We start from the raw sequence: 13355 nt of genomic DNA on the forward strand, positions 1-13355 counted from the left end.
GTTGCTGTGGAGATAATGCTGTTTATTAAGACAGGTGCTGGGCTTGCCTCTCGTGAAGCCCAGGTGTCAAAATCAGCCTCTTGAGGACATTTCTGATGCTTTAGGGTAAAGGCCCAGTTTTTCTAGGAAACCCCCTACACCTCTTGCATAATACTTGCTCCTTTTATTAACTATCCCCATGAGTTGTCTCATCTGGTCCCTTCTGACAGGACTGTGATGTCTCCATCTCCCTAAACTTACAACCTGTTAGAGGCAGAAATGCTATCCTCTTCCTGACTTGTTTGTATTTAAAAGCCTCAGCGCTGTGCCTGCAGACATGAATACATACAAGAACTCACAGACGCAGTGTCAGGAGAGAGAAACACAGATGGGACATTGCAGACACTTCCTCATTCTTTGTCTTTTGAAAAAGTCCCTCTCCCATGCAGTAGGCTGGGCTTTCTGTTTACTTTCCTAGCAATACAGCTTCGAGCTCAAAACTCTGGAACAGCACTTTCATTCATAAAGCAGACCCATATCAAGGAAATCAAGCAACACCAACTTCTGCATCTCAATCCTGTCCCGAGTCTCAAAGAATGTCCGACATTTGATTTTTGTCTCATTCTCTCCACCTACCTGTTTTCAGATCTGGGAAAAGACTGTATGCTTTTGGCCCCAAGCAGAAAGATTCCTAACAGACACAAATGAGTGAAGTGGAAGGGACAGAAGATGTAGATGGCAGCGTGCTAAAGATAATCAATCGAAGTGAGCATTTGGGTGGGAGTTGGGAGCCCACACTCACCCAAGAAGTACTTTGAGAGGAAGACCTGCTTTCTTACCCCAAGTCCTGGAGCAGCTCTGCTTCTCCGTCTGATCTGCTCCACAGATCTGAAGGATCCTGGGCGCTCATCTTCCCTTCTAGAGATTCTGCTCTGCCCATTCGCGCTCCTCACGTCTCCTGAGCCTCTGCCAGGTGCTATGGGAAGGCAGAGAGAGATGAGTTCCAACTGCTTCTCACTGTCTCCTCCTCTGAGGGAGAAGCCTGCTGTGGTTGAGCCTCCAACCAGCAAGGAAGTGAAACTTGGTTACTCCTCCCACTGACACTCACCACCCTGGCCCTGAGGCACGGGCAGGAGTGTTCTGTCAGCCAGGAAGTATGCAAACTTAGGTAGCTACCTCTGAGGACACCCACACATGCAGTTTCTGTCAAAGGGAATAAAGATAAAATCATGCCAGCTGGGATTGGCCTATCAATTCTAACTTTTTTCGTGAGGTCAAGCATAGTTTCTTCTTGGTGCTATTAACCTTGTAGAAGAGGGTGCAAGCACCCCCACCTTCTTCACACACACACACACACACACACACACACACACAAACACAAGGGACTCCAGGGAAGCTTCTATCTCAGGAACCCCTCACAGCGGGTAAAGAAATCAGAGTCAAACCACTAGATTTGATCCTGAAGTCCGGTTTTTAGCATCTTCTCAATATTTCTGCTTCAATCACCCAAGCTTTCCAATGCGCCCATGACTGTTTTCTCTGAGAAGGAAGAGTTGGGTGAGAAGATAGGAAAAGTTGTAGAGGCCAGCCTGGTGCCCAACTAACGGGCATGGTGGAACTCCCGCTTCCTTCACTGGGCTTCCTTTCAGCTGGTATTGCTTTGTGTCCCAGTTCATGAGAGAATCCTGTGTGCCTGAAAGTGCCAAAGGGAAACTACTATAACTCTGAATCCTTGGGAATCGGACAAAGTGCAGTAATAAATGGACCAAGAGCATGTATTGTTTCCTGCCTTCTCTATGTACCTGCAGGAGAGAATGTTCTTCTGGATTCTCTCCCTTCTCTCTCTCTCTCTCTCTCTCTCTCTCTCTCACACACACACACACACACACACACACACACACCTGACTCACTCAGGAGTCACCAGGGTACTTTATTACTTGTTTCTCCCAATGTGGTCTGAAGACCAGCAACACTCACGTCACCAGGGGCTTGTTACCATGCAGAATTTCCGTTCCATCCTTCTGAACCAGCATGTGCATTTAAATAAGATTCCCAAGGTGACTCCTGTGCCCCTGGAAGTTTGAGGAGACTGCCGTATAGGATACCAAGACAGCAGAGCTGTTCCTAAAGGGGAGGATCTGCCCGTGGCATCATTTCATCTCTCCTTAAAGTTCTTCCCTACTACCTCCGTCTGTCAGTGATTTGCAAGGCCCGGGCTTACTCTGAGTGCGTGGGAGAAATTCCTGCCTGTCTAAAGACAGCCTGGGGGAGACTAAGCTCTGCTAACGCACAGCATACTGATTGCACGTGAACATTTAAAATTCTTTTTGCTACAGCTTGCCCAGAGGGGAGCACTGGGTCCACTTGCAGCAGATGCCAGTCCTGGCCTGGGAGGTGATGCACGTACACAAGGCAGAGATAAGGGGCAGCTGGGCTGAGATTTCCTGTTCTCTTTCTACAGCTTTTTGTTCAGTGTTTCAGTTGCTATTTTGTTCCCATTTCAGCAAATTTTGTTTTGCTTTTTTTTTTACTTAACCTCTCCCTCCCCCCCTTTTTTTTTTTCAGGAAAGTAGCAAAAATTTACTAAGATCACCCTCTTCCCTTTCAATCTTCCTGCCCTTCTCCTTTTCTCATTCTGCTATCCCATCTGTGACCCTCTCCTTTTTTTTTTTAATGTTTATATTTGAGACAGAGAAAGAGCGTGAACGGGGGAGGGTCAGAGAGAGGAGACACAGAATCTGAAGCAGGCTCCAGGCTCCGAGCTGCCAGCACAGAGCTGGACGCGGGGCTCGAACTCACGGACCGCGAGACCATGCCCTGAGCTGAAGTCGAGCCACCCAGGCGCCCCTGTGACCCTCTCGTTTTTTAAAAAATATTTCTTTAATATTTAGTTATTTATTTTGAGAGAGAAAGTGAGCGCGAGCACGAGTGGGGGAGGGGCAGAGTAAAAGGAGAGAGATAGTCTCAGTCTCCATGCTCAGCGAGGAGCCCAATGTGGGGTTCAGTCTCACGCACCATGCGATCATGCCCTGAGCAAAAATCAAGAGTCCACACTTAACCGACAGAGCCACCCAGGCGCTCCTGTGACCCTCTCCTTTGAAGTCGTTGTTTCTGTCACTTATTGCATTTTCCCCAGGCTCCCACCCTTCCCCACTGGCCCCCTGCTCCACTCTCCACACATTCAGGATTACAGTGGCACCAGTTGCTAGAGCATTACCAGATGGTTTCAGCAAAATTCTGGGTATTCATAACAAATATTTCATAATATATTTTAAGTTCGATTTTTTAGGTATTATGTATTCATTTTTAAATTAAAGAAACTGCAGTTCTTGCCTCATATCACATAATTTACTTTTTACTTATTTCTTATTGATTTATTTATTTTCTTAAATTTACATCCAAGTTAGTTAGCATATAGTGCAACAATGATTTCAGGAGTAGATTCCTTAATGCCTCTTACCCATTTAGCTCATCCCCCCTCCCACAACCCCTCCCGTAACCCTCTGTCTGTTCTCCATATTTATGAGTCTCTTCTGTTTTGTCCCCCTCCCTGTTTTTATATTATTTTTGCTTCCCTTCCCTTATGTTCATCTGTTTTGTATCTTAAATTTCTCACATGAGTGAAGTCATATGATATTTGTCTTTCTCTGACTGACTCATTTTGCTTAGCATAATACCCTTGAGGTCCATCCACATAGTTGCAAATGACTTTTTACTTATTTCAATGGTGCTGGTTCAAGGCACTGAATTCTTTCCATACAGGTTTTGAACACAGAAATGGATACAAACTATCAAGTTGTTTTAACAATTCTAGAACATCTTATGCTTTGTTGGAAACAATTTTATTTATCAAGACATTTTGAGCCTTTGGGGCACCTTGGTGCCTCAGTCAGTTGAGCGTCTGTCTGACTTTGGCTCAGGTCATGATCTCACAGTATGTGAGTTCGAGCCCCGCATCTGGCTCAGTGCTGTCAGTGCAGATCCTGCTTCAAAATCTCTGTCCCCCTTTCTCTCCCCCTTCCCGCTCACACTCTCTTTCTCTCAAAAATAAGTAAACACTTAAAAAAAAAAGAAATCTTGGGCCTCTATTGGAATGACTATCATATCCAAATCATTGAGAGCTATTGTGTCCAGAGTTGAATTTCCTTATTAGGAGAATGGGCTTCTAACATTTGAGACTCCTCTAAAAAATCCTTTTTGATCTTTTCCTAATGTATTTCTGAAGCTTAACTATCACAATGTCTGCTTTTCACCTGGTTACCTGGAAATGGCAATTCTATTTATTCTCTTCACAGAAAGAACCATCTTTCAGCTTCCTTGGTTAACTGTTATTAAATAAGCATGATCTCCTCCTCTCCATTGTTTATGTTGGTGGGAAATAAAGGATACATTCTGGAAAGGGAAACCATGGCTTGGGAGTATCACGTACTGAGGTTACCATAACTTGGGGTAGAGGAAGCCTAACTTTGTTTTCCACTGTCTGCTCTCCCAACCCATGAAAAAGAAAAAGAATCATGATTTCATAGTAAATTAGGGCACAGAAACAGCAGAGAAAGAAAGAACTGACCATGTTTTTTAGCTGCAGGCCAGCTCTCCAAAGGAAAGCTCCAAAGGAAAGGCTTCCATCTCTCCTCTTAATTCTCTGGTGGGCTCCGAGCTGCCATATTGCTTTTAAAAATATGCCAATTTAGGGGCGCCTGGGTGGCTCAGTTGGTTAAGCATCCAACTCTTGCTTTTGGCTCAGGTCATGAACTAAGGGTCGTGGGTTTGAGCCCCACATTGGGCTCTGTGCTGATAGTGTAGAGCCTGCTTGGATTCTCCCTCTCTCTCTCTCTCTCTCTCTCCATTCCTCCCCCCAATCATGCACTCTCTTTCTCTCTCAAAATACATAAATACACTAAAAAAATGCCAGTTTGGTTTGGCTTGAAGCCACCACCTCTGTGTTTTCTGCCACAATTATATGATCACTTAATCCAGTATCAAAGGCTAAGGTAACTGGGTTGTCTTGAATTGAGACTTTATTTCATTTTTGTCTCATCTCCATAAGCAGTCCTAGCTTCTTTGTTGAATAAGGAGGCTGTCTGGATATGGGTATAACTCACCAACTTCAGGGTGTAAAATTTACTTCAACCTTCCCAAACTTTCCCTGTTCCTCTTTCTTATTTACCCTCTTCTCTATCATTTTCTCACTTTTCATTTTCAGTAGTTAATCTTGAACTCCATTCCCTCTTTATCTAATGTGAAATATTTGTTCCTTTCACCAAGCCAGTGATGTGGTTTAATTCCTTCATATCATCTTCCAGTGTTTGAAAGTTCTATAGAAGTAGTATAGCAGTGTGCAGTTGACAAAACCCATCTCAGGGAAGGTGGAGAATCAAGACTCCCCTGCAGTGGTGGGAAATCCTTGTCTTGCACTGAGACTCCTTAAGAATCACACAGCCATATGTCACTCAGGATAAGCTCCATTCTTTCACAACTTCTTAAGGGCCGTATGTGCCCCTCACCCACTGTAATCCACAGTACAGCAAAAGTCACAGGCTCCATCAGGGCCATAGGAAGAGCATGCCAAGATCAAGTTGATGGGTGCTGTGGACTTTATCTCCATTCCTACCCATATTTTCAGCTGCTGTGTTATTGGAGCAGGGACAGGGTATCCCCCAGATTATACACCATACACATTTGGCACTTTACTCACTCTCTTCAACCTAGCTTTCCGATCCTTCTTGCTTCTCCTTGAACCTGCTCATTTTTGCTTCAGGGCCTTATACCAGTTTTTCCCTTTTCCTGATTTTCTCTCCCTCTAGATCTCATGTGGTTTCCTCTTGCACTTCACTCAGGTGTTTTGTTCAAAGGTCACCTTCTCAGAAGGAGCTTCCTTAGCCACCATATTCAAATGCTTCTCCTCCTGCCCCTGGCCTGTCTTTCCAATTTCCATACTCTGCCATATTGTTTGTCAAAACACTTAATGTTGGTTGTTAACATACTGAAGTACTTCCATCCGAGTTTATAAATAGCCACTGCCCTGAACCCCTGATTGTCCTCCAGTCCTCTTGGCCACCCCTGTTCCCAGATGCCTGAGACCTTCCCACCACCCAACAAATGAAGGGCACCTCTGGGACTCTGTTCTAGCACAATTTAGCAATACAATTTAGCAATTTTTAGTAAATTTAAAGAATTGCGTGGCTGTCATCACAATTCAATTTTGGCATGTTTTCAACACCCCAAAAGATTCCTTGTATTCATTTGCAATCTATATATTTTGGATACCACTTCTGTTTAGCTCTACCTGATTGATTACATAGAATTTTTGCTTACTTCTGTGACAAATCAATTATATGATCTATAAAGTTATATGTTATATATATTTCTATCTCTTACCCAACATTTTTTTCTCTTTTTCAAATTTTTATTTAAATTCTAGTTAGTTAACTTACAGGGAAATATTGGTTTCAGAAGTAGAATTCAGTGATTCATCACTTACATACAACACCCAGTGCTCATCACAAGTGACTTCCTTAATATCTGTCATCCATCTAGCCCATCCCCACCCACCTCCCTCCATCAACCCTCAGTTTGTTCTCTATTCATTAAGAGTCTCCGATGGTTGGTTTCCCTCTCTTTTTTCTCTCCCCCCCTTTATATTTGTCTGTTTTGTTTCTTAAATTCCACATAGGAGTAAAATCATACGGTATTTTTCTTTCTCTGACCGACTTACTTCATTTAGTGTAATACACTCTAGCTCCATCCATGTTGTTGCAAATGGCAAGATTTCATTCTTTTTGATGGCTGAGTAATACTCCATTGTGTGTGTGTGTGTGTGTGTGTGTGTGTGTGTGTGTGTGTGTATACCACATCTTCTTTATCCATTCATCCGTCAATGGATATTTGGGCTCTTCCCATAGTTTGGCTATTGTTGACAATGTTTTATAAACATAGGAGTGCACATACCTCTTCAAATCTTTATTTTTGTATCCTTTGGGTAAGTGTCTAGTAGTGCAATTTCTGGGTCATAGGGTAGTTCTATTTTTAACTTTTTGAGGACCCTCTATACTGTTTTCAGAGTAGCTGCACCAGTTTGCATTCCCACTGACAGTGCAAGAGGGTTCCCCTTTCTCCACTTCCTTGTCAACATCTGTTGTTTCTTGTGTTGTTAATTTTAGCCATTCTGAGAGGTATGAGGTCGTATCTCATTGTGGTTTTGATTGCATTTCCCTGATGATGAACGAGCATCTTTTCATGTGTCTGTTAGGCATCTGAATGTTTTTTTTGGAAAATGTCTATTCGTGTCTTCTGCCCATTCCTTAATTGGATTGTTTTCGGGTGTTTAGTTTGATAAGTTTTTTATAGATTTTGGCTACTAACCCTTTACCAGATATGTCATTTGCAAATGTCTTCTCCCACTTCATGGGCTGCCTTTTAGTTCTGTTGATTGTTTCCTTCATGGTGCAGACACTTTTAATCTTGATGAGGTCCCAATAGTTCATGTTTGTTTTTGTTTCCCTTGTTTCTGGTGATGGGTCTAGTAAGAAGCTATGCCTGAGGTCACTGAGGTTCCTGCCTGTGTTCTCCTCTAGGATTTTGATGGTTTCCTGTTTCACATTTAGGTCTTTCATCCACTTTGAATTTATTTTTGTGCATGGTGCAAGAAAATATCTCTTACCCAACACGATCTTCTGCAATGTGATCCTGTCACTCTCCCTGGTCTACCTCAAGCACAATTTTTTCTTACTCCAAGAACATCATAAAAACGATGATGTCATAAATCCATTAAAGGCAGCTATATAAAGTCCCCTACTGAGGAGAGCAGTAGTGGGATCAAAAGCCAGCCCTTTCCTGCTTCTGTACACTTTACTGAACTGCCTCCACAGAGCCAGGGGAGCATGGGGGAGCCATGTACACTGCACAGGGCAGCCTCATGGAGGACATGGCTAAATGGTCTTTGCGGGACCCTTGGTACAAAAGATAGAGCAAGAGAACAGGAGGGGACTTGGTCTTCAGCACACATGAGGTGGTTTCTGGGAACTCCCAGAAATAACAGGAAGCTGTGAGTGATAAAGGGCTGAGGTCCTGCTTCTTCTAAGAGGAGCCTAAGCAAAGTGAGTGGAAGTCAAGGAACATTCACCTGGGATACTGAGGCACCCTTCTTCTGTGTCTACCATGTATTCTGTGCCCAAGCCCATCTCTGGCATTTAATCAGTTCTGCATATGTACAGGAAGCCAGGCTCACGGTTTCTTTGATGACATTTGCCAAGAGGCAATGTTGAAACAACTGAAGCTTTGCCCTGGAATAAGAAATACAATCACCTCAGTGGTTATAGAAGATCAGCTTTCTTCCTGTTGGCAGCAGGTTATATTAGTCTTTTTCAGAGGATGAAATAACTAATATATTATAACTGGATCAAGATTTAGAAATACTCGAGAGGCTCCTGAAATTCTAGAAAGAGAAAGATACGACCAACAAGAGGAAGCTTAATCAGGTTGCATTAAAATAATAATACCAATAATACTAATAATGGGTCGCCGGGCTTCATTGTTCCCAGAGTGGCGGCGTCTTTGTCTTCCTCTCTGCACTGCGTCCATGGCCTTCTGAAGGCGCTGAGCAGCGACTCCTACGTGGAGCTGAGCCAGTACCGGGACCCACCCTTTCGGGGTGACGTTGAAGAACAGGAAAACTTCCGAGGTGACAATGAAGAACAGGAAAAATGACCGAAGAAGAGCCGTAAGTTGTATGTTGGCAGTCTTTCCTATTACTCAACTGAAGAACAAATCTGTGAACTTTTCCGCAAAAGTGACATGAAGAAAACCACTATGGGCCTGGATAAGCTGAAGAAGACAGCATGTGGGTTCTGCCTTGTGGAATACTATTCAAGAGCAGAGGCAGAAATGCCATGAGGTATATGAACGGAACCCATCAGGACGAGCAGATCATTCCCAAAGACTGGGACGCAGGCTTTAAGGAGGGCAGGCAGTATGGCCGTGGTTGTTCTGGGGGCCAGGTACCAGATGTGTAACGGCAGGACTGGGGCGCTGGGAGAGCAGGCTATGGAAAACTGGCTCCGAAGCAGTGAGTGTTGAGAGCCCCGTCGTGGAAACGCACTCCCATGGCCCGCTGAATTTGCCACGCGTTTCCCAAGGTCTGCACACCTGCTCTCTTGTACCATGCTTTGATCAAGGTCTTCACTGAGCTGGAAGTCTTTTCCTGACTTTCCTTTGAAAACTACTAAAGTACAGTATTCAAAAGAATGCCTTGAATTCTGTAGTGTTAGAATCCTGGCGCTCTGTCAGGTTACCAGGTCAGAATTTATGTTTCACGGCAACAAATTTTATCTAAGATGTTGATCTGTCCGCCCAAAACATCACACTTCTTTTAGGAAGGTGGAAATTTTTTTTTTTTAATGGGTAGTAGGTTCATGGTCTACCTTGGGGCCTGGAATTATTACTTAAAATTTTTTAAGTTTGTAGGAGATAAAATGTAATTAATGGGGCTTTGCTACGTTGTACAGCTTTGCCCTAAATTAATTAGAAGTGTGACAACTGAAAAAAAAATAATGTATGTATAAATTACAATGAGTTTCCATAATCACTTTCTTTTAGATATCATGAATGTTATGTTAATTAGGCAGAGCAGTTTTCATCATTCTTGCTATTTTTTTTTTAACATATGAGAAAGTTGGGGCTCAGAAACAACAAAGTGCATGCTCCAGGAACGTGGATTCTAGAACACAGCTCCAGAAACAGAATTTGTGTGTATTGTCAGTGTCCAGGTGAGAAAAAAAGAAAACATTCTGGATATTTCATCCAGGAAGGGATATAATGCAGGGAACTGGCTACAAAGAGGTTGGAAGAATAAGAGGAGATCATGAAGCTGTGACTTCCTTTGATGATCCGGGCACACAAGTCTGCATTGCTGAGCATGGGAGGGAGACTGCCACTGCTGGTCTCCAGGACCCTGGGGGGGGGACACACCTCTGTTGATGCAGCTGAAAACTGGCTCTATTGCTTCCGAGGCTCGCAAATGCCACCACCGCTGCTGGCTGTACTGCCTAAAGCAGAAAGCTAAAAAACAAAAAAAGATTTCTTCCTTTCTCTAGTCTCCCAAGAGACAGATTCTTTCTAAAAGACAGCTGGCAAGGGAATCAATGAGATGCAGTTTGTGGGCTCCCAGCTCCTGTGATAAAAGGGGAGCAGAGGTCAGGAATGGGAGAGACGCATGCTATTCTCATTCTGTGTTCTTTCCTCTGTAGCTTGCTTTCTCCTGTGTTAGGGTATGCTAAATAACTACTTCCAGTGGACTCAACATTTAATACTTCGGCACATAGGAAGTTTAGTTCTTATTCAGGTAACTGTCCAGTGAGGGTATTCAAGTCAGCGGGGGCAACCCCCCTCCCCCACCTCACAGTCATTTACATACCAGGACATCAGTCATTGTGCTGTCTTTAACACATGGATTTCAAAGTTGTTCTCAGTTTCCCAAATCCGGTCAACATGGAGGAGCAGTTGAGGGAGCCTTTTAGGGGTTGGACCAATAACAGATACATATAACCTCTCCTATTCCACTGAAGGTGACTTATCCTGTGGCTCTACCCAGCTGCAGCAGAGCCTGGAATTGAAATCTAGCTGTGTGCCAAATAGAGGAGAGTGCTTTTTTTTGTTTTTTTGTTTTTTTGTTTTTGCTTTTTGCTTTGCTAGTGTATCTGCCACCCCGCTCATGAATGTAAAGATCTGCTTTTAGGGTCTTCAAATCAATCTTTTGAGCACAGAATAAAGAGACCTGGCTTGAGAAAAGTCATTTAAAAAAAGATTGGGAGTTTCGGTAGCTTTCTTACTTGTTGTGAAACATCCATGAAATCGTGCAGGAAAGTAGATAGATAGATAGGTAGATGATAGACAGATGATAGATAAAGGATTAAGGATGCTTTAAGCAACACTAACAGAGACAGCACCATATTCAGTGGAGGTCAAAGTCCTGCCCCATCCTCCTGGTGAAACCACAGCTTGATTCCTGTATTCTTTTCTGTCCACCACTCCAGTGGACTCCAATAAACTAAAATGTGACCAAATAGGATGATGAAACAGTTGGTCAGTCTGGGAAGAAAAACACAGAGGAGACTGTGATGGTTATCTGTAAGGATGTAGAGGGCCGTAGAAAGGAAAGGATGCCTTTTTAGTGTGCGTGTGCCTCCAAAAGGCAGCACTTGGTGGGTGGGGTCAAGGTTACATGGCAGCAGAAAAACTTTTCAGTATGAGACTTGCCCGGGCAGGCAAGCTTATAAAAAATTGTGCTTCTTTGTGCATTTTTTAATAAAAAATAAGTTCCAAAGCCTGGCTATCTGTACAAGCAAAGGGCTTGAAGAGGAATTCATAAATGAGAAAATGCAAATGCAAAATCCTACTTGTAATTAAAGGAGTATAAGTTGTATTAGCAATGGGATACATTTTTGCTTATCAAATTCGCAAACAAATGAAAATAAACAAACAGCCCCCTCTTTCTCTAACCCAACCAGCTGATAATGCTGGCTGTCAGTGAGATCTAGTGTGATCAGCGTTTTCATGCACTGCTGTTGGTATGCAAACTAGCCATTTAGCAGTATAATTTCTAAGATTTTCGTAAGAAGTGCTTAATCTTTGATCCAGTAATTCCACTTCCAGGAATATTAACCACTATACTTAGACAAATGCAGTAATATTATGGTAATCTTTACCATGACATTATCTTATAAGAGTGACAGGCAGGAAACAGCTTAAATGCGTAACACTAACAGAATAGTTAAAAAATGTTTGGCACAGCCCTCTATGGTGAATTATTATGCAGCCTTTAAAAATGTGATTGACAGTCTTTAGTATGGATATACAAATGATCTGAATCATGTAAAGAAAAAAATGGTAAGAGGGGGACAGACGGGAAACACGCTTTGGTAGGCTGGAAGCAGCACGGCATAATGAAATCATGCACAAGTTTTGAAATGCTTGTTTATATTGTTTTTGTAGTTATAAAATATCACTTTGATAGTTAGGAGATAAAAAGAAGATTTATTAAAAAAAAAAAAAGGTGTATGCTGTAAGTCATGTAATATTACATCAGAGGCCAGGTCCTGTAGAAAGCATGGGAGTTGGTGGGGTGGGGCAGGGTGAAGTGAAGGCGGTCTGCTCCTGCCTGGATGAGTATTTTATCATTGACATTGTTTGGAACCGCTGGTCGCTGGTGATAATAAAAACAGACTGACTTCTCCTCAAGTTGATTCTTTTTTTTTTTTTTTTCAATTTTATAGGCTATTCTTGGGGTTAGATTGCTCCCAGCCCTTTCTCTCCCTTGCCTTTGTAGCTACTAGTGAAGGGATTCTTATATGGGGAGGAAATGACTTGTAAGCTTCCTTTTAACTTGGAGGTACTGTGACTTTTTGGAAACAATCATGCAGGATTGCTGAAGCTTTTCTGCACATGCGGAGCACACGTTATACTTTGTGTTGAAGTTGGGGGATCATGTACGTTTCACAAAACACCTCTTATCACAGTGAATCAACAGTATTTGTACATTATTTCAAATAATTTTAAGAAAGCACGTGGACATGTGGCTTAAGAAGAGTGCTTTGTTTTACATGTCTCCTAATTTCCTAGAACTGCAATATGGCTTTCTTATCAAGTAATTCAAACAGATTAAGCGATATTATGTGCCCTTCCGCAAAGCCTTTACGTCAGCACTCATTTTACCATTTTAAGACACTGTATCTTAAAAATATGCAAACATCTGCATTTGAGGTTGAGTGTGACAGGTGCTGTTTGTGCCAGCAAAGGGAGGCACCATCTGTATGGAAAGGTCATGCTTAATCGTCTTGGCACTGATTTCTGAATAATGAAAGCATGGACTGAAATGAAACCTCGAACACACCAGCTTTTGTTTTTAAGTTTGCAAAAATAGCTGCTAACTCAACAAAATGAAACTATGTCGGGTTACACACTTTTGAACCTTGTGGGCTTTATTCAAATCCTTTATGCCTTCTTTGCCAACTTCATTTGAAAAGACTGCTTTACTAACCCACAGGTGCAAATGGCAAGCAGCAAAAATTGCTTGACCAACTCAGTTGAGCTATTTCGGAGACACTCCAGTTTCCCAGAAGGCTCCAGGATAGAATCAGGTTATGAAAATTGGGTCAGTCTTGAAATCGCCCATAATCATGTGGGGTGGGAGGGCTGGAACAGGGTGAATGGAGCCACTCAGCTAAAGTTTAAAAATGTTTTGGTCCACAGTGGGGTAGAAATTAAGAAACAGGCGAAGTCTTGGAACTTTTCATGGAGATCATCTTAGAGACCATCTATTCCAGCTCTTCTGTTTAACAGGTTGAACAAATGAGTTGGAAAATAATAAAATATTTGCCTAA

The 13355-nt window shown here is 42.6% G+C and overlaps 1 protein-coding gene and 1 pseudogene across 1 annotated transcript in view; one reads left to right on the forward strand and one right to left on the reverse strand.

The window, feature by feature from the left end:
• DAPP1 (dual adaptor of phosphotyrosine and 3-phosphoinositides 1) overlaps positions 1-1086 on the reverse strand; it is a 51788-nt gene extending 50702 nt beyond the window's left edge. Inside the window, exon 1 of the mRNA XM_015069099.3 lies at positions 819-1086. Within this exon, the coding sequence (XP_014924585.1) occupies positions 819-919 (101 nt within the window). The 5' untranslated portion in view covers positions 920-1086. The remainder of the gene's footprint in view (positions 1-818) is intronic.
• Positions 1087-8625: 7539 nt separating this feature from the next.
• On the forward strand, positions 8626-12258 carry LOC128314504 (nuclear cap-binding protein subunit 2-like; annotated as a pseudogene).
• Positions 12259-13355: the final 1097 nt, after the last annotated feature.

This window comes from Acinonyx jubatus, chromosome B1, assembly GCF_027475565.1.
Source record: "Acinonyx jubatus isolate Ajub_Pintada_27869175 chromosome B1, VMU_Ajub_asm_v1.0, whole genome shotgun sequence".
In the NCBI taxonomy this organism is placed as follows: Eukaryota; Metazoa; Chordata; class Mammalia; order Carnivora; family Felidae; genus Acinonyx; species Acinonyx jubatus.